At 41.4% G+C, this 20,720-nt stretch overlaps 1 protein-coding gene across 1 annotated transcript in view; it reads right to left on the bottom strand.

The window, feature by feature from the left end:
* Positions 1–5,168, bottom strand: part of PRTG (protogenin) — a 125,039-nt gene extending 119,871 nt beyond the window's left edge. The window contains exons 1-2 of the mRNA XM_049613670.1: positions 4,875–5,168; positions 2,402–2,704 (exon numbers count right to left, since the gene is read on the bottom strand). Coding sequence (XP_049469627.1) covers positions 2,402–2,704; positions 4,875–4,968 — 397 coding nt within the window. The 5' untranslated portion in view covers positions 4,969–5,168. The remainder of the gene's footprint in view (positions 1–2,401; positions 2,705–4,874) is intronic.
* Between the last annotated feature and the right edge of the window lie 15,552 nt (positions 5,169–20,720).

A 20,720-nucleotide genomic window follows, 5' to 3' on the forward strand; every position in this document is an offset into this window, starting at 1 on the left:
AATTCTTGCCTAGAGTGCAACTTTCAGCTTCTAGTTCCTAAGTTTAGAAACCAAGACTTGATTGCCCGTGTGTTAAAAATCTAAACTTGTGCAGATTAAAGTTTTAGAGTTTCAGACGCTGTATTATTACACTTCTGAGCCAAAAGATATGCTTTGCTGACAAATCTTTGATTAGAAAATAAAAAGAACACACTTGCACCCTGCTGCTATCAATAACTAGGAGAACTAGCTTAAAAAAAAAAAAAAAGCAAAACAGAATGTCCATTTAATGCCTATCCTCTTCCTGTTTAATATGTATAACGTCTTTACTCTGAACATAGGATAAAGCCATTTGAGCCCACATCATTGAACATTGCTTCTTAAATATCAAAACTAACTTTGTGAATTCAGAATCTCTAAGAAGTCTCAAATTTCTAAAGGGAAATCTAAAACCACTATGCATGCATTAATTTTAAATCTATAATACTGAATGCAATGTCCTAGCAAAATACCTCCGCAGAGTTAAATAAAATGTGTGCCTATGAAGTGTGGTCCCTGTAACTGACTACAGTTGACATTTAACAGCAAAGCAAAGTTCTACATAGTTTCACTAGAAAGGTTTTTTTCCCCTATTCATTATATGAAAACAACCTCACTACAACAGCTTTCAAAATGATTCACATCTAATATTTACTATCCATTATTTTTTACAAAGTTACAAAAATCAATAGATGCTCAAAAAGCCAACACTAAATTTGTTTCACTGTTAATAACACTCACTATGCTATTCAGACTTCAAAGCTGTGTGTGTGTTCAAGGTATTTCTCGGTGCCCTAGAATTTTTTTTTGTCAGGCTTCTAAGGAGGTCCTGGAAATAGTGTGTGGTCATGATAAATGCTTCATCCTTTCAAGGCCCATCTGCCTCCCTCCACCTTTCTATCCTGTTCCTCTCCTCTCCAGGAAAGAAATACAAGCTACAGCTCCTGGGGATGAAACATTTTCCACAACACTGAAAAGGTGAAAAATTTACAACTCGATAGAACAACTTTATGTTACACAAAAATTAAATCAACCAAACATAAGCATAAAAAGCACATTGTCCTGAAAACAGCACAGTACAGAAAAAAACATCACTCGACAACAAAATGATTACTGGCCACTGATTATGGAAAACAAAAGAGAAAGTTTATCAGAAATTCTGAGCTTTTTGCTACTCTGGGGAAGGGCTAAAATTAGAAACTCTTCTACTTTTCTGACATATTTCAATATAAACATACTTGCTTGCAACTTATTTTCTACATTTAATCATTATTGCACAAGTAAATACTAATACAATGGTAGCATATACATTGCCATACACTATTATGGCATAGTGAGTCACCTAGAAAACCCCTGCCAATACCTCCCTAAATTTCAACTGTGTAGGCCCTGAAGAAACTAGTTCCTTAAGATTAAGTTTTTATCTTAAGAGCTCCCTCTTCCTATTGTTCATCCTGTAAATGATCAATTTGTTGGTGCAGCACAAAATCTATCTTTTGTGGATCAACAAAAGAATGTAGCTAGGATGCCTGTAAAAACTGTTTTTAAGATACAGTTGTTATTTTAAGATTTACACTGCCTATTGTCATTTTGAGTGCTGCATGTTAGATCTCCTGAGAAGGTGGAAAGCCTCAGTGGGAACAAGGAGATCCCCGTCTATCCTACGCCCATCTTTACACCCAACATATCAGGTCAGACACCAACCACTGGATCACTTGGACAAATGGCTGATCTGATGGGGCTGTTCATACAAAGGAAATCATTAGACAGCAAACTTTATGACAACTGGAATAAAGGGGGCAAGATCTGGTTTAAATCCATTAAGCATAATATGGAAATGGCCTTAACCTCTTTCTTTCCCAGCAGAAAAAGACTAGGAATACTTCAAAGGCTTGAGAATTACTGGCCAATGCCCTCTCTACAATTAGAAAGCAACATGAGTGATCTTAAAGCACTCGGAGAAATGGAAGGTTGGGCTTTAAGAAAGATTTAGCACTCAAGGGCCATCTACGAAGCAGGAAGATTTGCTTGTGATTTTAAAATTTTAATTATTAATTTACGAAAGATGAGATTTTAGAACTTTTGCTGTTTTAGCCAAACTTTTACAACCAACTCTTCCCATAATGTCAAACACTTAAATTTATATAAAGCCACTTCTACAGACTTAGGTGTTCTAAACCTAACCTGACTTTTGTTCTTAATCACTCATCCAAATTTATTTATTTTTTCTCAAATTTTTCTGCATGCTTTAGTTAGCATCATCTACTACTCCAGGTAATTGTTAATGTTTGTGTGATTTTCAGGGTTAGCACATAGTGTATCAAAAATATCATCAAAATGTAGCCATGAAAAGTGTCAAACAACGAAGAATTTAAATACTTACTTGACAACGTAAGATGTGCTTTTTGACTAAGAATGGCTCCATATTTGTTCACTGCCAAGCACTGATAAAATCCTTCATCAGACTGCTCTCCTCGCTTGCCTTCCACTTCACTGATGTATAACGAGCCGTTAGACAGGACCTGGATCCGTTTATTTTCAGACACTTTTGCTCCATTTTTCAACCATGTGACCTTAATGGGAACTTCTCCATGAGCCTGGCAATCTAAAACGACTGGGTCCTTTCTTGTGACAGTTACATCCTGTGGTTCTTTTATAAAAAACAGTTCACTAAAGCACCACACTCCTATAAGGAAAAAGGGGGGGCATATCCAGAATTATAGGTATAAAATCATTTCTTAACACACAATGGTAACACACATATGCAGGGTGTAACATGACAAAGTTTAACAAACCATATTAGTTACCCTATAAATACCTTAATAAACCAATCTAAGCTTCAGCAAACCTTTTCAACAAATCAGAAAATCACCTTTTACATCCACTCTAAAAGCATAGGGAAGATTTCATGATCTTCTCTGCCTTGTAAGAATCGTGTTCTCAAGTTCCTTGCTAGAGTATCAAAATCGTCAGGAAAGCACAAGCTGTTTGCTACTTTTACAAGCTTGTCAAAAAGATCTTGAACAGAGTAAGTCGTAAAAGTCTAATTTTACAAGAAATCATTAGCAAAACTCCAACTCTGTGAACAAGCAAGTTTATTTCCTTGTCCCTTGAAGTGTTTTGGACCCCTTGGCACCTACTCCTTTGGGAAGTACGTTTATCTTTTGTGACAAATTACAAGTTTGCATCTTTATATCTGTCCTTTTACAGCAAAGACTCTATCTCCTCTCCTTGAAAGAGAACCATTTACTTACTATCTGCAGAGTAAGGTAGGTATTTAATGGACAGTCAACTTTGAAATGTTGGTAACTCTTGGTGATTGTACTCAGGGGGTGATCGGATTAGAAAACTTTTATTTCTTTTTATTCTTTCTTTCTTTTTTTTTTAGAACCACCAACTGCTGGAAAAAAGTGCGTGACTAATTGGTCCTAACAGTCTAACAGGGATAGGAGATTGCTTAATCAACCAATACACATTTTTTATGAGAAGAGGAAAGGCTTCATCCTAAGCAAACACACTGTCCCTGCCAGGAGAAGGCATGCAATGACCACCGAATACCCTGTCACCTCTTGCATTCGGTGCAAAGGCCAGCTAAAGTCTGGCATATTGATTGGGGAGTGTTAGGAGTTTTGGGACATTTAATCTTCCTTCTGATGTTCTGAATCCATGATTACAAATTCCCGGGATTGATCTGTTTCTCATCAAGGCAGGTCCTCGGGAAACTTACACACTAGTCACGCTCCCACGCTACGGCTGCGGACCTCTAACTTATGCCTGGGATTACTCGAGCGACCCTAACAGCCCGGCGCTTCGAGGACCGCTCCGGAAGGCGCCCATTGTGTTTCCGAGTCACATCTGACTTTGATCCTTTTTTCATGTTAACAAAAACTAATTCGTCCAGAGAAGAGGAAAGTCGGGGGTTTGTAACCTGTACCCGTTCTCCTGAACATCTCTCCTCCCCGTCTCCTGCAACCACCACATCCACTTTACATTTTTATCTATTTGAGGGTAAACCAACACAGACACAAACGAGAAAAATTAGTTCATCCAAGTTTGCACAAGGCTAACCTGGAGTTTGGAGGAATCTTCACATTCTTACACACTTCAGGCCCTGCCCCAAAACACCTGGCTACAAGGGGTGGGGTGTGTGTTTGGGGGGGGGGGCAACCTCTTTAAATACCTTCCTCCCCTCCAGAGCACAAATCAGCCACGCACCTTCCAACCCTCTTGTCTTTCCAATTCCACCCCTCCTGTTTCCTCCTCTCTTGATCTGGATCCTGGAAAATGGGGGCACTCGGGGCGCTGACCTGGACGCTGAGTTCACCCATTTTTCCCCCAGCCCTAAAACATGGAGGAAACCCCACTGCAAAAAGGGGAAGCCTCGAGAAACCGCGGCGCCCCCTGCGTGGCAAGGCTGCCACTAAGGAAACAATATAAATAAAGCCACGTGCGCCGCGGCGGCCCGGGCGGGCGGCGCGGAACTGCGGCTGGTAGCGGACGCTGGGACGCGGCCGGAGCCCGGACAATGGCGCGAGGAGAAAGGGGGATGAGTGGACAGCGGGCGCCACGGCCCTGCAGCCTGCGGCTCAGGGAGCGCTGCGAGGAGGGGCGTGCGCCAGGAGAGTCGCCCACAGCTCTGCCCGCGCGCCCCCGCAGCGCCCGCGAGCCGCTCGCGCCTCCAACAGGGGCTCCCGACTGGCTGCAGGGAGCGGGCAGGATCCGGTGGTCAGCGCACCGCGGAGGACCCCGCCGCTCCCCCAACACCCGCCCCCCGCCCCGGTTTCTTCTTTCCCCAGCCCACTCGCGCCTGCTCCAACCCCACAGGCGCAGAGACACGCAAAAGAAAGCGCTCCCACCTGGACCGGAGCCGAGGAGCAGCAGGAGCAGGAGCGCGCGGAGCAGCATCCCTGGCGGTCGCAGCCGGGCGAGGGGTCGCAGAGAAGGCGCCATTCAGCTGGGCTGCGTGGGCATGCTCCCCGGCCGCCCTGCAGCCGCTGTCCTCCTGCCGGCCCCCGCCTCCGGGCTCTCCCCGCGCCGCGGCTGGACGCGCGCAGCCTGGCTTCCCGCTCGGGGTCCGGCGTGGCGTGGCACTGCGCGGCCGGCTGCGGGTGTCTGTGGTCTCGGCGAGGCCGGCGCACGGACACCCGCTCGCGGGAGGCGGGGGGGACCCGAGAGTCCGGCCTGGGGGCGGAGTGAGGCGGCGGCTGGAGGGGGCGGGGGCGGCGGAGTGGACAGCGCCGCCGCTGCCGGCCTGGGACTACTTTCTACATCTGGCCCCTGGTCTGGGGACCGCGAGGTCGGTGCGGCCGGCGGATGGAGACGGCAGGAGGGGGTCAGTGGCGGCCCTGTCGCTGTCCCGCGGGGAGGGGGCGGGCCCCGCCGGACAATGCACCTGGGGGTCAAGCCCCGGCTGAGGGTCTCCGGCCGCGGCCCCGCCCCCCTGCCTGCCCGCCACCGTCGAGGACAGAGCCACAAAGGCCAAGCCTCGAGGTCCGGCCATCCCCCGGGGCCCCTCTCCCGCCCGCTTGTTTAGGATTCCGGGAAAGAGCAGGCGGGTGGGGGGAGGGATGGTGTTGAGAGACGTGGAAAGGCCGGAGACTTTTCCCCTGATGGCCCCCTGCCCATCCCCCTCCTTCCCTCACACGCCGAGGCCCTGTGGAGGGAAAACTGACTATTCCCACTTCGGAGATTTGTTAGCTCGACTGGAGGCATCTCCGGGTGCTAAGCCCCATTTGGGGATGGCTTTTACCCTCCCTGCCCCCATCAGATGCAGCACTGGCTTAAAACATCTCCGAAGAGTACCCTGAAATGAATAATTAACCTTTTAGGGAGACGTTCTACTATCTGTATCTCAAGTTAGTCAAGTCCTTTAATTCATGAGAACGGTGAATACAAAAGGCCTGTCCTAAAAGTTGAGGCGAGATCAAGAAATTTTTAGATTCTCTGGGCTTGCCTTGGGGGACTAGGCTTTCCATAGACTACCTGGTTAGAAGTTAAACTGACCAGGAAAGACACAAATATTATTAATCTGTTCACATCTCTTAGAATTAAGGATAACAAGAGGAGTTAAAAGGTACATTTAAAAATGTAATCAGGTTGCTAAACATATGTGGATCATAGAGAGCATTTCCATGTGGATTAGCACTTGCTAATCCAAAATTAAATCTGTGGCACATGATGAGGGCACAGGCTAAAAGCTAACCTTAATGAAATCTGCAGACAGAAATCTAGCTTTTGTCACTAAGACACCAACACACTGCCTATAGCATGTTCCCCAAATCCTCCTTATGAAAAAAAGGGGCGGGGGAGGATCAACAGTTTTAGAACATCTGCTGGGAGGGCAGCACTACCTTCCCCGGAAGCTTTCTATAATAAGGATCAGCCTGTTTAACAATTTTTAACCCGTGTAAAACAGTAATACCCTTGACTATACTGCCTCCAAAACCTAACTAATAATTTAGATGAATTTAGAACTATTTCTAAGCATCAGAATAAAGGTTCATGGAAAGGGGAAAGTGTTTAGAGGTAATAAAACGAAATACTTGCAAGGATGTTTTAAATATCTGAAATTTACACAAATTTGCATGATACCTTAACTGTGTGTGGCTAAACTAAATTGTCTAATTGTGTGACATTCTTCCTCTTGACTCCCCCTTCTCCCAGTTTCCTTTCAATTGACCCCAAGCGCTCATATTTCCTGCATAAGAATTGCTAATAAGATGCTTTTATACTCTCTTTCTTGACTAAATCAGAAGTATAAAGGCTGGGGGTGGGGAGAGATAAGCTAAAAAGCAGGGGGAGAACTTTTTTTTAAAAAAACTGCCACTTTGCCTTCCTTTTAACATTTTAATTGATCATAGAGGCCTTTGATTCTTATAGGATGGCTTTGCACCTTGAGTTGCATTGGAGAAGAAAATAGCATTGCATCCACTATGAAATAAAATAATATATGTGACATGTGTAACACACACACACACACACACACACACACACAATGTAATAAGATTGAACAACCCTATGGAACTTTTCTGATATATTTACTGTCCTGTGTTAGGTGGTAATAAACTTACTCTGATGATGTAATTATAGTATATTATGTAAAATTTGCAGAATACCCAAGGTCACTCATTAGTTAGTTGTAGCTGGGAGTCAGAATTCATGTGCTTTGATTTGTTTGTTGCCCTTTCTACTATATAATCCTTTCTACCTTTAAACTTATTTTTTCTTTTTATTTTCCTTTTCCTACTTTTTTTTTGTTTTTTAACACCTATTTCTGTTGGCTTCAGAATTTATAGCATAATTCTTTAAATAACACAGTACATGTCTTCTCAGACAGGTACATTTCCCTTCCTGTATAACACTTGTCTTATATCACGTACCAGGCTGCATATACTACTCAAGGGCTTCTTACAGAGTTCTCGAGTGCTCCACAGATTCCAGCATTGATGAAAAACATGATTTTTGCTGTCTCGCAGACTAGAGTTCAAATTTCAGCATTACATAGACAAGTCATTTATTGTTTCAGATTTCATCTATTTAAGGGAAATAAGTATAATACCAATGGGCTGCTGTGATATAATCCATGGAAAGTAACTGTGCATAGCTCCAAAAATGATTGTAATTATTATTTAGTAAGTAAATATTCCCACTAGTGATCAATCTTTGTCCTTTCAAAGTGGGCTTAATTTTTGAATATTCAAGTTTTTAAGAGTCAAATCTGATTAATTTGTTTGGTGATTATACTGATGGCGACTCCAATGACTTCCTTCAAAAGTTCCTAAATTTGTCCCGAAAGAGATAGGAAGTGCCTTGGTATTTAATCTCCCAAAGTTTCCTGCTTGAAGGATAAATCTCGTTGATAAACAACTACCTTTTGCTCTCACATTCTGAAACAAGAACAATTATTCTCAGGCTGAAAAGAGTAGAGCCAAATATTTGAGAACTGAAACATGAGGGTAAGTAAAAAAAAAAAAAAAAAAAAAAAAAAAGGATTGGTGTTTCATTAAGTAAATTCAAGTCAGCTGGCCCAACTTTGGTGGTGGGGGAGAGGGGGGAATCACATAACTTTGCCCATCAAATTATGGAGTTATACCAAATGATCTTTAAACCCTCTGATATCTGCATATTTTCTGATTCCATGAAATCCTAGGACCATTTATGTATGTTTATGAAGCAGAGAGAATGAGAAAAGACAGCAAAAGTCTATAGTTGTTCAACTTTTAACAAATATTTATTGAGCTCCTACTATGTTGATTAGAAGACCAGCCCTGGGAGAAGGATCACATGCTATGATTGTCTCATGATTTCAGAAATCACTCAGTGATGATGAGCTTAATTTTTGCCATTAGAAACATTCTGAAATGGACTATTTTATTATTTTTAATGTTTATTTTTGAGAGAAAAAAAGAGAGTGTGAGTGGGGGAGGAGCTGAGAGAGGGAGACACAGAATCCGAAGCAGGCTCCAGTCTCCAAGCTGTCATCAGTCGGCACAGAACCCGACGCAGGGCCGGAACCCACGAACCGCAAGATCATGACCTTAGCCAAAGTTGGACGCTTAAGTGACTGAGCCACCCAGGTACCCCATGAAATGGACTATGTTAAAAGAGAGTGGTAACTATTTGTGGAATTATAAAATGGTATAGCTGCTATGGAAAATGGTATTGAGTTCCCTTAAAAAATTAAAAATAGAACTTATAATATGATCCAGGAATCCTACTTTCAGGGGTGTATCAAAAGAAGTGAAAATAGGATCTTGAGGAATTATTTGCACACCCACATTCATTGCAGCATTATTCACAATAGCCAAGCTGTGGCAGCAACCAAAATGTGCATCAACAGATAAACGGATAAAGAAAATGTGGTATATACATATATATGTGATGGAATATTTTTCAGCCCTAAAAAAGAAGTCCTGTCATATGCTACAACATGGATGAACCCTGAAGACATTATGCTAGGTGAAATAAGCCAATCATGAAAGGACAAATAATGCATGATTCCACTAATATGAGGTATCTAAAATAAACGGGGGTGTCTGGCTGGCTTAGTTAGTGGAGCATGTGAGGCTTGATCTCAGGGTCATGAGTTTGAACCCCACGTTGAGTATAGAGATTCCTAAAAGTAAATTTAAAAAAAAAACTGTAAAGTAATCAAACTCATAGAAACAGAAAGAGGAATGATGGTTGCCAGGGGCTAGAGGAGGAGGAAATGGAGTTGTGGTTCAATAGGCATGAAGTTTCAGTTACATAAGATGAAAATGTTCTAGAAATCTGTTATACATATAGTTAACAGTATTTTACTTCTCACTTAAAATTGTTAAGAATAAATTTATATTATGTGGGTTTTTTTTACGACAATAAAAAAATGAGGGTTGTAAATGCATAAGGGAGGCAGTGGTGGTGACAAGGCAGAAGCCCACATTTGCTAAGAATACATATATCAAGGTAGGTCAAGAAAAAAGGAAAAGTAAAACACATCTTGATTTCAACAAGATATCTGAGCACCCATATCTCATGATATTGGAAAAATACTAGTTGGATATTAAAAGGGATTATGCAAAATCACATTTGTTTGAAGATCTACTCATTCCCACTCAAGGGCTCCATGTTGTCAACTTTCTCCCAGAAATCTTTTAAAATCTGTCTCCACTCAGTATCTCCTGTTACTGGCCATGTTTTAGCTCTCAGTACCTCTCACCTGAGCCATTGCAGTAGAATGGGCTCTCAAAAGACTTCTAACTCTTCCAATCTTTCCATGTTCCAATTCATTTGTATGGTGACTACCAGGTTAACTTGCCTGTGATCAAGTTTTTCTTCTGATCAAAAAACTTTCACTGCCCCCTCATTGCCTGTAAAAACCACAGTGTTCATTAAATAACAAATGCCTTAATCCTAATGGACCCCTGATCTGGCCTCAGCCTACCATTACAACTTTAGAGTCAATCTTTTCTTAAATGTATTCAACATTCAGGCCAAAGTGAAACTTCTGATGATTGCCTAATAGCACTTGAGTTGCCCTGACTATGAGCCTTTGCAGAACCTCTTCCCTGAACCTAAGTACTTTCTTTACCCTCACCCCCATCCTGTATTGAGAGCCTTCTAAATTTTATCTATATTTTCAGGCACAGCACAGATGTTATTTTGTCTTAAACCTTATGGTATTTTTGTGGCATGTAACTTATACATACTTAATCACTAACATTTTGAGGGGACAAATCATATCTGATTCATCTTTGTGTTCCTTAAAGTGAGAAAGACACTGACTTGCAGTTAAGAGGAACTGAATAGATATTTGTTCACTGAAGAAATAATACATTACTATACTGAAATATTGATTAAATAGATGGAAAGCAATTGAAAGAAAGTTCTTGGAGAGACTAGTGTAAAGTCCAGTATTTGGAAATGAACTTTTCTAGTCTACATTTACTATCATTGGCTTGGATTAAAATACAGAGGACATATTTATGTGGATTTGCATGTAAAACAACGCATAACCAATAAGTTGCTTGATAGAATGAAAAGTTTTCTATACTTCGTAGTTGTCTCACATGGAAACTAAGAAAAGAGGTCCTGGGGGACTCTTTGGTGAAGATTTGTTGCTAGTTATTAGTTACTGGAGCAGAAGAGTGGAAACAGGAGCCAGGAGTAACTCATAAGGCACCAGCACCGAAGTGGTCATTCCAGGGCAGGAAAGGGGAGGTGATCAAGGGTTTGTGACAAAAGAGAGCACAAGACATTTAGAACTGAATCCAAGAGCACCGGACATCCCCTTGGATATATACCAGCAATGAGAAAACTCTTAAAGGGACTGCTGAGGACTGACCATATTCATTCATTTAGCGAAGTACAGAGAATTCGGTGTGTTCTAGGCACTGATAGATGTCGCAGATAAGAAAAGTTACAAGAAAAGTATGTAGATACTGAATATTGTGATAAAGTGCAATATTTGGGATAATTTGAGAACAGAGTTTAAGAAATGTATACCCCTACAGGGAGATGAAATGGGAAGGGAGGGAGCATGCTACCGAGAAGTATGAAGGATCTCAGATTTTACTCTGCTAACAGGTTAGCCTGCTACCATGTTGTGAATACTGGTAAAAGACACAAAATACCTGTCAGAGATGAAGGACAGTTTATTACTCATGGCAATAGCAGTAGCCAAAGTACCAGCAATTTTGCATCAGTTCCCTAAGCCACAAACTCCACAGGGCTGTATAAAAATGGCCCAAATGTCACCTGCATATACAGTAGGTTGTATTACAGAGGAATCCTAAACTTAAGAAACCCAAACCTCAGGACATCTGGGTGGCTCAGTCGGTTAAGTGTCTGACTATGGCTCAGATCATGATCTCATGGTCTGTGAGTTCCAGCCCCACAAAGGGCTCTCTGTTGTCAGCCCAGAGCCTGCTTGGGATCCTCTGTGCCCCTCGCTCTCTGCCCCTCCCCCAACTGGTTCTCTGTCTCTCAAAATAAATAAATAAACAAAAAAAAAGTAAAACTGTCTTCCAAGAAAATTTAAGTATATTAAAAAAAAAAAAAAAAACAACAACCCCAAATCTTACAATGGGCAGTAAGCATGCCTCTCCTTTATCCCAGAGAGACACTCTGCCTTCCTCATCTATTTACTATACCAACATCCTTGAAGAGACAGGCCAGAACCAAGTGTAGGTGGTGTCTCTCTTGCAAGCTGTCCTCTCTTGTGCAGAAATGTGAGAGAACCATGAAGAATTTTCTCCCAACACATGCTTCACATAGGAGCTGATATCTGTGGTGAATGTTGAGGATGAGCAGAAGTTTTCTAGTTGGACTGGATTGTGGCTAGCCTTCCAGGGAGAAAAGTATGAATATGGCATTGAAGTATGCAAGTTTAAGATATATTCAGGAAACTATAGGTAGGTCTTTCAATTGCCACAGTGGTGAGTGGAGGGAAGAGAGGCAGGGCCATGTCCAAAGAGGCCTCATGCCATGCTAAGGAGCTTGAATTTGCAGGCCATGATTTCCCAAAGGCTGCCCTTTGGACAGTTGCCTGTAGTACACTCCTTGCTATCCACTCTTTGCCAGGCACTTTAACAATTTTATCTCACTCAATCTTCATAACTAGATAGGCTTGGTAATGCTATCCTCATTTTGCAGAAGAGCAGAGGCTCAGGGAGGTTAAGTAGCTTAGTCTGGTTCACACAGCATGTACATGACACAAGCATGATGCTCCCCCAAGTCTACTTGACTCAGATCCTCAGTCATAGAACTCTGAGTGTCCTGTGAAAAGTTGAGAGAGAGAAGTGGTAGCAGAAGGTGGACAGATAGAACTATTAACAGATTCTACCAAGATAATTTTTTTTTTTTTTAAGTAGGCTCCACACCCAGTGCGGGCTTGAATTTATGACCCTGAGATCAAGACCTGAGCTGAGGTCAAGAGTTGGACTCCTAGCCAGCTGAGGCACCCAGATGCCCCACAAGATAATTTTTATTAGCCAGGAGTTGCTTCTATATTTCATATGTTCTGAAATGACACCGCTCACTGGTTCTTGCTGGCACACTTTCCATTCTCCTATCACTGTCTAAGACTACCACCTGTTTTTCTCCTTTGCATGGACCAGCAAACCACAGACAACTGGTAGAGCTGGGCTATGTATGGTGGGTGAGAAACATTTCTCTTGTTTTTTTAAACAGCATGGAACTTAACTGAGATAAACACAAACTCCTATTTTTTGGTTAGTTTAATTGCATTTGATGGACAGGAGTCAGAGTTGGGTATGAGGAACCTGACGTGCCTGCAGTTTGTGAGAAAAGACTTGCAGATATTGACCACGACTGAGCCAACAATGTGTATGGTTGCAATCATGCTAATGCAAACCTGTGATGTGTTCATACATGTATAGTGTCCATGACAAGGAAGGTGTAGTTTTACTATATGCCACTTTGTTCATATTACATGCATCTCTGAATATCACATTTTATTTTATATTATTTTTATTTTTATTTTTTTTATTTTTTTTTAACGTTTATTTATTTTTGAGACAGAGAGAGACAGAGCATGAACAGGGGAGGAGCAGAGAGAGAGAGGGAGACACAGAATCTGAAACAGGCTCCAGGCTCTCAGCACAGAGCCTGACGTGGGGCTCGAACTCACAGACCGTGAGATCATGACCTGATCCGAAGTCGGACGCTTAACCGACCAAGCCACCCAGGTGCCCCTGAATATCACATTTTAAAAGGCAAAGTGTGACACATAGGCAGAGAATAACCAAGAGTATGAAATGTTTGGAAGCCAAAATAATAATATTAGCAAAAAAGGAATAGCTAATCCCATTTTACAGAGGAGGACACAGACCTAGAGAGGTTAAGAAAGTTGCTCAGGGCCATACAACCAGTAAGTGATAAAGCAGAATTCAGATGTAGGTTAATTCAATCCATGCTTTATTGTTTCGTGTGTATTTGTTTCTTTAACCAACACCAAGAGTGATATATCATTGGATTCACACTTGTCTTTGATCCTGTTCAAAAGTCTATGGAGAATGGATTTAACACCAGCTGAATTTTTGTTTCAGGAGTTCTCCTGCAAAGCATCTAAGAAACAGCAAGCAAAATACATGCATGCATGAAAACATGGTGATGGGATGCCTACACATAACTTTTGGTGTATAAAACTTAATTATTCCCTCCTCTTTACCAATGTGCTTGTATACAAGTTCTATTCCTACACCACTTGATACAACTGAAGGAGAGGAAAGAAAAAAATTAGGAAACTAGAAATTTGAGGATGCTGAAGAGGACTGCAGTGGAGATCTATAAAGCAAGAGCAATAGGGAGGGGTGGAAAAATGTTTAGACCAAAGAAATAAAAATTGTGGAATAAATTCACAACATGACTATGGGATTTAGAAATTCCCCACCTTTGGGGGGACGTCTGGGTGGCTCAGTCGGTGAAGTGTCCTACTTCAGCTCAGGTCATGATCTCACAGTTTGTGAGTTCGAGCCCCACATCGGGTTCTGTGCTGACAGCCTAGAGCTTGGAGCCTGTCTCTCCCTCTCTGTCACTCCCCTGCTCATGCTCTGTATTTCTCTCTCTCAAAAAAAATAAATAAAGATTAAAAAAATATATAGCATGTTATCTTAAAAAATAAATAAATAAATAAAAAATAAATAAATAAATAAAGATTAAAAAAAATTTAGAAATTCCCCACCTTCTACACTGCCCTGTTGCTGATCTCCTGACCATTGAAGAGGTGTCTGTTCTTATGCTCTGTTTGGTGGATGAGAAAAAGAAAAGAGGTGATGAGGGAGGGAACACTGTGTTCTAAGATATCGGCCCCAACACCTTCATGCTTCATTAGAGACACTCCAGGAGTCCAAAGGGACTTGAGCTCTCCATTTCTAGACACACCCATGCTAAGCTTTTATTTAGTACATTCATAAATCTTTTATGACTGTCCTCAAGCAGCACACCATGCCTCAACACCTTTATATAGCACCTAGCAAAGTGCTTTGCACACAGTGGACCAGGGGGTCCCCACATTTTCAAAAGGAGGAATAAATTACTTTTCACTTTGTCTCCTGATGAGTGGAGCAGTGCCGATAATCTGCAGTCCATTGTTGGTATATATGTGATGGGGCTGATGTGGAAATAGGCAGAGTTCACAATTAGAAGCTCTAAATTGTGTCCACCCAACTCCCAACTCATCTGGCCAGTATTTCAAGCCCCAGGTTTCAAGGAACACCAAGCTCTCTCCACTCCTTGCCATGGGAAATGTTGATAACACACACACAGAGATGTAGTGGCAATTTCTAGCCCATAATTCACTGAGTTATGTTTTATGAACCAATGATTTTTTTTAAGATTTTTTTTTTTTTTAAGTAAGCTCTACACCCAATATGGGGCTCGAACCCACAACCCTGAGATCAAGAGTCACATGCCTCACGGACTGAGCCAGCCAGGCACTCCTGAACCAATAATTTTCTTGATTAACTCCCGAAGGACCGCTGTAAGTTGGTAATTTAATGTTTCATTGAAAGTGCACTTTATATCAGTGGGAAACTTCAAGTCTGTCACTATATATTGGCTTGCTATTTCTCCTGCTCCTATTGTAAATAATAACATTAGTAGTATTTAGTAATTGCTGTTTACTGCCTACTGGGTGGTCATAGTTCACCATCTCTATCTAGGAGCTCATAAACCTATAGATCCTTGACTAAGGCACATGTTTTCAGCTAACAGACATACATTTCTATTTCCCTAGTTTGTAAACTGTGTGGCTATCATTGCCAAGGGATACATACTATGAGAAGGTGATTAAAGGAGAATAGTTGTTTTTTTTTTTAATGTTTATTTATCTTTGAGAGACAGAAAGAGAGCACGAGCAGGGGAGGGGCAGAGCAAGAGGGAGACACAGAATCCGAAGCAAGCTCCAGGCTCCAAGCTGTCAGCACAGAGCCCGATGCGGGGCCGGAACTCACAAACCGTGAGATCATGACCTGAGCTGAAGCCGGACACTGGGCCGACTGAGCCACCCAGGTGCCCCAGGAGAATAGTTTTAATAATTATAATTATAGACATAGAATTATTTAAAAGTTGTATAAGATTTCCAGAGATTTTTGGATAACTGAAAAGTGTTTTTTAGATCTCTTGGCTTTTAGAGTTAGAGAATAAAAGGTAAATACATGGGGGATATGTATAAACAAACAAGTAGATTATAATCATTTTGCTTTGACTAACATTTCTCAGAAAATTTATATTCTTCAAGTTCACATTTCTCATTAAGATAACTAAGACTGATGACTTAACAAGCTACTAGTTGCCCTCTATTTTTAAAAATACTGTCTATCGGGAGCTTAGTCGGTTAAGCAACCAAATTTGGCTCAGGTTATGATCTCGGGGCTCATGAGTTCAAACCCCTCATCAGGCTCTGATTCTCTGTCTCCCTCTCTCTCTCTGCTCCTCCCCTGCTCACTCTCTCTCTGTCTCAAAAATAAATAAACATTGGGGCGCGTGGGTGGCTCAGTCGGTTAAGCGGCCGACTTCGGCTCAGGTCATGATCTCGCGGTCCGTGAGTTCGAGCCCCACGTCGTGTTCTGTGCTGACAGTTCAGAACCTGGAGCCTGCTTCAGATTCTGTGTCTCCCTCTCTCTGATCCTCCCCCATTCATGCTTTGTCTCTCTCTGTCTCAAAAATAAATAAATGTTAAAATAAATAAATAAATAAATAAACATTAAAAAATAACAAAATAAATAAAAATACTGTTTATCAATAAATATTCATTTTGTAACATAGAACAATTTTCTTATGTAGCATTTTTGGTCATAACATAACTGTGAACAAAGACCTAGTAGTGTGATGTGCTTTCAGTTTCCAAAATGAAAATGTATGAGTATATATTTTGGGAGTGGTAGGTATGACTAACCACAGGTGCTGACAAAAGTTGATCTTCCTTAATTATGTATATTTTAAGAATTGGGAGAAACTTTAATTTTAAAGCTTAGTTCTTCAAGTTGCCCTTAGGTTTGATGTCCACTAAGAAATCATATTCCCATTTGTACCAGTCACATCCCTTTGATCACTGAATGGCAGCAGCTAAGGTGGGATGGTACCCTGGATACTTAACTTTCAGTTCAAAGCTCTTGCTCTAGTGAAGGAGTGTTGATTTCTTCTCAGACTTCACAGCAGTCCCTTTACAGCCTTTTTGAGTGCAAGGAATCCTTTTCTGAGTCCCATAGAGGTTATCACCTTAAATGTTGGGAAGGAGGAGGAGCAGCCCTCTCCCTTTCCTCTTCCTCCGCCTCTTCTTAAAGAATCTTACCCGGGTGGCTCAGTTGGTTAAGCCTCCAACTTCTGCTCAGGTCATGGTCTCGAGGTTTGTAAATTCAGCCCTGCTGAGCTGTCAGCACAGAGCCTGGAGACTTCTTTGCATTCTTTGTCTCCCTCTCTCTCTGCCCCTCCCCCAGTCACCCTTTGTCTCTCTGTCTCTGTCTCTCTCTCTCAAAGATAAAAAAACATTAAAAAACAAACAAATTTTACTTAGTGCAAGGGCATCCCAACTAAAAACTTGCTATGTGTTTTTCAAGGCTGCCCTATTTCCTAATAAGATGGAGGGAAACAGAAGAACAGGGACAAAGAGCTATGAGGCCTTCCCTGGCCACGCCATCTAAGAGAGGTGTCTGCCCCCCTCCCCCTGTCTTCTCAGTCTCCTTACCCAGTCCAGCATTATGGCATATATTTATTTGTGATTTATTTCCTATTTCTTCCACTGGAAGACTTTATCTGGTTTATAGCAAGTAGATGATTTTCTGGCATATAGTGGGCATTCAGTCTCTATTAAATGAATGAATTATTTTGGAGATAGAAACAATTCACATGTTGATAGTTTAATATTAATGTCAGGAGAATATTTTTGAATGTTAACTGTTTGAAATAAACTTTTTCTCTGAGTTGAAATTCTATTATGGCAATATAAGGGGCGGCTTGGTGGCTCAGTCAGTTAAGCGTCCTACTTCGGCTCAGATCATGATCTCACAGTTCATGAGTTCAAGGCCCACATCAGGCTCTGTGCTCATAGCTTGGGCCTGGAGCCTGCTTCATATTCTGTGTCTCCCTCTCTCTCTGCCTCTCCCCTGCTCATGCTCTGTCTCTCAAAAATAAATAAATGTTACAAAAATTTTTTTAAATGCTCTTTTTGGGGACACGTGGATGGCTCAGGCAGTTAAGCCTCTGACTCTTGATTTTGGCTCAGATCATGATCTCACAGTCATGGGATTGAGCCCCATTGAGCTCTGTGCTGAGCGTCGAGCCTGCTTAAGACTCCCTCCCTCCCTCTCCCTAAGGCTTCCTCTGCTAGAGTGTTCTCTCTCTCAAAATAAATAAACATTAAAAAAAAAAAAAAGACTAAACTATTTTTTTTTAAATGCTCTTTTTGAGGAATTTCTTTCTAGAGTTATCTTAATCAATTTTGGTCTAACTGGGCAAACACATACTGTCTATTCAGGCACTCTGGTGGATTACTGGATGCTGAGAAATCAAGATGAAATTACACAGCCCCAACCCTCATGAAGCTCATATCATAACTGTGGAGACAGACATATAAACAAATGCTGATAAGGCTCTGTGATCCCTGCCCTAACAGCAGTATGTATTCTGTGCTGGAAGGACTTGGCTGGATAGGAACATGTTTAAGTGAGGGAAAAGACAATTCAAGATGGAATATAACTTAGGATGCCTGGGTGGCTCAGTCAGTTGAGGTGTCTGACTTTTTTTTTTTAATGTTTATTTTTATTTTTGAGAGACAGAAAGAGCGTGAGCGAGGGAGGGCAGAGAGAGAGGGAGACATAGAATTTGAAGCAAGGTCCAGGCTCTGAGCTGTTGGCACAGACCCCGACACAGGGCTTGAACTCATGAACCTTGAGATCATGACCAGAACTGAAGTCAGACACTTAACACATTGAACCACCCAGGCAACTGAGTGATTGATTTCAGCTTAGGGCATGATTTTAGGGTCCTGGGATTGAGCCTGGCCTTGGGGCTCCATGCTGAGTGTGGAGCTTGCTTAAGATTCTTCCTCTCTCTCCCTCTGCCCCCCACCCCACTTGTGCACTCTCCCTGGAAAAAAAAAAAAGATAGGATATAATTTAAAATATTAATTTAAATGTTATTAAAGTAATACATGTTCATAGAGTAAAAAGTCATGATGCAAATGAGCAGTTCAGTGCATCTTGCCCCTTCTGGCCAGAGCCTCCCCCTCCCTACTCCATTCTAGACTGGTGACTGTATCAGCCTGCTGCACAGCCGTTGTCCCGGGCCTCTCCTTCCCAGCTCTCCAGAGTTGGAGCCGTGTTTCCTGGATCCCATGTCATCTTCTTTCTTGCATGTTCCTTTATTTTGCTAAAGCATATCCTATAGTAGATTTCCAAGAAAGGGTGTTTGGGAGGTGTTATTTGAATCCTTGAATATCTGAAAATGCATGTTTCACTCTTTGTGCTTGATTGACAGTATGGCAAGATACAGAATTCTTGAATGAAAATCATCATCCTGAGGTGCCTGGCTGGCTCAGTCGGTAGAGCACACGACTGGATCTAGGGGTTCTGAGTTCAAGCCCCATGTTGGGTGTAGAGATTACTTAAAAATAAGATCTTTAAAAAAGTAAAGTCATCGCCCTTTAAAACTTTAAAGGCATCTACTGTCTTCTGGCATCATTTTGCATTGAGGAGGCCTATTAACTATTCTGACTTCTAATTCTTTGAGTGTGGGTTTCTTTTTTCCTTCCCCTGTGGATGTTTTTAGGATCTCTCTTTCTCAAAGGTGTTCTGAAATTTCATCATCATATGCCTTGATAAGGGTTATTTTTCATTCATCATTCTAACAAGCAGTGGGGTCTGAGTTGTAAATTTCTTGAGAGTAACAATTTTACTGACTTTTATTAGTGTGCAATAAAAGGGACAGAGGTAGAGGGAAGGAGAGAATTCCAAGCAGACTCCACACTCAGTGCACAGCCCGACATGGAGCTCAATTCCATGACCCTGAGATCATGACCTAAGCTGAAATCAAGAGTCAGATTCTTAACCAACTCAGCCACCCAGGCTCCCCAAATCTTTGTCAGATCTTAACAAAGGATTCTACAATAAGCTTCATCTATCTATCTATCTATCTATCATTTTATGGATCTACCTATCTATATCATCTATTTTATAGAGGTGTATAAAATATATGTTAATTTATATATATTTTTATTTTATATATTTATTTATATTTTAATTTATACATTATATGGTGTTAATGTATATGATAGATATATATTATGTATAATCTTAGTATATAATGTTTCCTGCAGGTGTCTTGGATCTTATCTGGAAGTTATTTCTTATTTTAGCAACATGTGTCATCTGGAGAGGCCAGAACTTTTCAAACCCACTAATTCTGGAGATCTTTTTGTTTAAAAGTCCTTTTTTTTTCTTTTCTTCTCCTCTCATGTTTTGCCTGAGGTAGCAAGAGGAAACTGGGTGGCCCCTTCAACACTCAGCCTAGAAATACTTTTAGCTAGATCACTTAGTTCATTAGATATATTTATTACTTTCCTGCTACTATAGGTACAGTGTTACTGAAATTTCTGCCATTATATAACAAGGATTACCTTTCCTCCAGGTCCCAGTAAAATTTTCCTAGCTTTCATTTAAGACCCCACTGTCTTCCTCCTCAGAGGCCACGAGGCTTCAATGGACAGTCTCTTTAGAGCCCTTTAGGCTTTTACTAATTCTCTCATTAAAGTCTTTCTAGTTTCTTCCCATGTGGTTCCAAATTTCTCTCATATTCTAAGTTTTTATTGTTAACAGTCCACTTTGGGGCATCAACTTCTTTACTGGTTACCTATTAATGCATAACATATTAACCCCAACTCAGTGTCCTAAAATAATAGTAGATGTGTTTTGTCTTTATAGTTTCTGTCAATTATTTTCTATGGCTGCTGTAACAAATTACCACATCGCAATGACCTAAAACAACACAGATTTATTATCTAATAGTTCTGTAGTTCTGAATTCTACAACAGGTCTGCCTGTACTAACACGAGGGTGTCTTGTTGGCAGGATTGTCTTTCTTGGTGGATGCTCTGGGGGAGAATCTGTTTTCTTGCACATTCCAGCTTCTAGAGGCCACCACATTCCTTCTCTCATGCCCCTTTCTCCATTTTTGAATCCAGCCTAGTGGTTGAATTCTCAAACACT

Source organism: Panthera uncia, assembly GCF_023721935.1.
Source record: "Panthera uncia isolate 11264 chromosome B3 unlocalized genomic scaffold, Puncia_PCG_1.0 HiC_scaffold_1, whole genome shotgun sequence".
In the NCBI taxonomy this organism is placed as follows: Eukaryota; Metazoa; Chordata; class Mammalia; order Carnivora; family Felidae; genus Panthera; species Panthera uncia.